This window comes from Sinocyclocheilus grahami, unplaced genomic scaffold (assembly GCF_001515645.1).
Source record: "Sinocyclocheilus grahami isolate Dianchi unplaced genomic scaffold, SAMN03320097.WGS_v1.1 scaffold460.1, whole genome shotgun sequence".
Lineage (NCBI taxonomy): Eukaryota > Metazoa > Chordata > Actinopteri > Cypriniformes > Cyprinidae > Sinocyclocheilus > Sinocyclocheilus grahami.
In genome coordinates, this window is record NW_015505639.1 from 853,011 (window position 1) to 857,167 (window position 4,157).

General features: G+C 33.0%; 1 protein-coding gene across 1 annotated transcript in view; it reads left to right on the forward strand.

The window, feature by feature from the left end:
• Positions 1-4,157, forward strand: part of ptpn21 (protein tyrosine phosphatase non-receptor type 21) — a 65,053-nt gene that overhangs the window by 51,424 nt on the left and 9,472 nt on the right. Inside the window, exon 20 of the mRNA XM_016234913.1 lies at positions 1,610-1,682. Within this exon, the coding sequence (XP_016090399.1) occupies positions 1,610-1,682 (73 nt within the window). The remainder of the gene's footprint in view (positions 1-1,609; positions 1,683-4,157) is intronic.

A 4,157-nucleotide genomic window follows, 5' to 3' on the forward strand; every position in this document is an offset into this window, starting at 1 on the left:
AAAAAGCTATGTGTTTGTAAGAAACAAATCCATCATTATGACATTTTAAACGGTCACCTCCTGGCCAAAATCCATAATAACGCTTAAAAGTCCATCTCCTGTAGTGCCGTTTTGGCTTGTAAACGGTGCTTGATCTGTGCAGATTTCTCTACGGATTCAGATGTCTTATATATATAGATATTTAGATATAGATATATAGATATTTTTTTTATAACTAGAAAAAGCGTTATTATGGACTTAAAGATGGATTTGTTTCTTACAAACACGCAGCTTTTCACTGTACAAGATGTTAACTGATGGACTGGAGTGGTGTGGATTACTTGTGGATTATTGTGATGTTTTTATCAGCTGTTTGGACTCTCATTCTGACGGCACCCATTCACTGCAGAGCATCCATTGCTGAGACACTGATGCAATGCTACATTTCTCCAAATCTGATGAAGAAACAAACTCATCCTGATCTTGGGTGGCCTGAGGGGAGTACATTTTCAGCAAATCTTCATTTTTAGCGAACTATTGCTTTCAACCCCGAACGTACCTGCAGCTTCCCGTTCAAACAAAAGCTTGGTGTGATTTATTTTAGATTTATATGAATTATTGTGAGAGTCATTTGCAATTTTTTGAAAGTATCCCATTTTTGTGGAGCCAAATTTTGCCATGGGTGATTTTCACAGAAACTTTTGAGAAACTTCCAGGTCATATTTCACTACAAAAATCAAAAGAAAAAAGCAATGCAATTTAAGAAATAAAATAAATTTGCAAAGTGCAATTGAAAGTGTTTGTTGTACTGAATTTAATTTATTGTTTGCAGAAAGGACGAAGTATTACTGAATTTCAGTAATGAGGATGAGATTTCTTTCACATGATAGTAATGAGAATTTGAGGGCAAATAGTTGCTTAATTGTTATGGGGAAAAGGCAGAATAGTTTAATTGTCCCAGAATATGCTACAGTATAAAATTTATTAATATATTTTTTCTTTTGATTTTGGGTTGAAATATGATCAGAAATGTTTTTGGTACATGACTGGTGACTGACTGGTGCCTAAAACAATAGCAGTGTGTCCTTGTTGGGCTTTGGTTAAACTGTAAAATAAACTATTTTTTGTTGTGAAGGACAATCACTTTTTCACATTATCCCGTGCATCGGAATATCATGGAACATTAATTCCAAAACAGAACATATCCACAGTTTGAGTTCCTTCACCACAGCATTTATCCATCAATACTATGAATGAGGTAAAAGTCATTTAAGTGTTTTGGAGTACATGGTTGTAGAAGCACAATGTCTGTCTCAAGCCTCTTCATAATTCATGTCGAGTTTTGTTGGTTTAGATTTAGACGAACTGCTGCGATGTTTGAGGTTTGCTCGTGTGAAGGGACAATGATCAGTGTTCATCTGAACTGGAAAACTGAACTTCAAGACAGGAAAGCTGAAAACTGGACTGTAAAAGCCCTTCCCAGAGCTGCTTTTTGGAATACATGTATATTAATAGCAGAAATTGTTTATATTGCTGATTTTAAGTGTTATTTACTTTTAACCACATTGCATTTGAAGCTAGTAAAACTGCTGTTTACCCCGGATGTTTCTCATGTGTTTCGGTTGTGTAGGCATCGCTGCCGCCATCATGAGTGCGTGTTCTGATGATATACAGCTGTCAGAAGAGCTCAATTATATCCCATTGTAAACAACTATATTTTTCTTTCAGAAAATAAATATTTTAAATTCTTAAAATAATGCTTTGTGTCTCTATCTTTTGCATGGTTTAAGTGCCTTTTTATATATATATATATATATACAATATAGATATAATGGCATTGACACATTTCCTTTACAGCAAAGCAATGTTATTTTAGGATTATATATAGTGCAATTTAATTATATGTATGATAAGTATATTATAAATAATATACTGTAATTTGTAATTAGCTTTGATTTTTATATATTCAGTTTATCCTAATTGAACGTTTTATTAATATTATTTGATTGGCGTTTTAATTCTTTTTTTTTTTTTTTGCTTTATTTCAGCTTTTCTTTCATTTATTTTAGTTTGTCATTTTAATACTTATAATACTTTTATATATTAAACAATTTTTGACAATTCTTGTATTAGTAAAAATATGACTACATATGGGTAGTTGACAAATATACCGTAAATGTGTCCTATGGTGTGACAGCAAAAACTAACGATGAAGAAAAATCTCTTATGCTATTAGTATATTATTAACAAGAAATTAATTATTAATAATAATTAATTATTATTTTCTAAATTTTGCTGTTTCACATGTATGGTATATGTCAACAACCCATATACATATAAATACTAAAATATTATACTGATTCTGCAAATCAAGTCATTTTATTGGTTTATTTACAATTTAAGTAAATGTTTCATTTCATTTATATCTCCAATGTATCCCAGCAGCCACTAGAGGGCAGCATGTTTCATGTGATGCTTTTGTGGATGCTTCAAAATGCATTGTCGGAATAATCTTAAAGAACATGAATGGATTTTAACCCTTTGATGCACAACATGGGTCTAAAGTGACCCGACTGAGTTAATTCTTTTATATATATTTGCAAGAAATTAACTTCATCATTCAGAATTCCAGGAATGCCTTTAGGTTGACAAATTGAATTTATATAAACTGCAGGGTCTTTTTCATCAACTCTTTTGGTTCTAGTTTTTTCTTCATTTGTTGTTTGCTCTTCTAGAGAGATATGACTCATTTTATGTGTCAGCATAACCTTAGTACATAATTCTGACCATTTTTCTGGTAATGTTGGCAAGAGGCCTTATTCTAATTCACATATCCACCATATGTCTGCCAATGCAATATCAATTTCATCAAATATAGGTGGTGGACCTTCTTTTATCCCCAAATAGTCATCTACATTGTGGTATTTTCCATGTGTTGATGCATTTCCCTTCAAATCTTCCTACGTCAATATTTCCCTTCTTCTCATAACATTCATATTCTTGATCTGCCATTAAGTGTATTTTTCCTTGTGGCTTTTGTATTTTTTTTCTTTTCGTACTATTGGCCATTTACGGGTACGTACTGTATTTCAGTTGCTTCTCTGTAGTTTGTTGTAGACTGGAGAAACTGGCGCTAGTATGGGCATAATGCCATTTTTGGGGTACAATTACTAAAGGTATTTATGTCTCTGCCTCTTTCTAGTAAGCATTTACCTCCCAGTTTTAATCTAAATCCATTAGTTCTGGACATTTCTTAAACCAGGGGTTTTCAAACTGTGGGTCGCAGAGTGGGACAAGGTGGGTCGCTCAAAGTCACTTGGCTGTAGCTAAATTTGCATTTCTATGACACGCACGCACATACTCACACACAGTTCAGTCAAGGGCTACACATATACCAACATTAATTGCGATATTGCTTTGTTCGATTTTCGAATCACAAAGGCCGCAATTTAAAACATGCGTTGTGTGTTTTGAAATAGGGGCACACACTAGTTGTAACAACAGCGAGAGTGTGACGGTTCATTATTAAGAGGAGACTCATCTGTAAATGAAGAAATTAAAACAAATATTATTAGTGAAAATTTACAGTTGTACTATAACATAAAATGGTTATTTTTCTTAAATATTTCTGCCATATTAAACTTTTAATTAAGATTAAGCTTACAGTAATGTCAATTGTTTTGTTTTTTAAATCTCAAATATTTTGGTGGGTCTTGAAATATTATACTTGTTTAGGTGGGTCGTGGAATGGAAAAGTTTGAGAACCCTGGTCTTAAACCATTCATCATGAAATATTCTACAACTTGAACTGTGTACGAGTATTGGTACAATATATAAGACTGATCTTGCTTCAAAGCAAACTATGCAGTTTTCCCATTTTTCTTTTTCTGCTGTGTAATTTACCCATGTATACCAATTATTTTCTTCTACCTTCTCCCATAAAACATTTGAATTGCTTATTTTCTTCGAACTCATATTATGATTATCATCTACAATGTGTCAATTTTGCCTAGATATGTTTTGTTTTGTTTCCTGTCCAATTCTTGTTCTTCTTGAATTAAGTCAAAGCCACTGCTGGATTCAACCGAGGGTTGACGAGTTGATTCTAGGGAAGTCTGGGTGCTGTTGGCTACAGCTTGAGCTTGTAGAATTAGATGCATTAGGCATGTGATGATCAT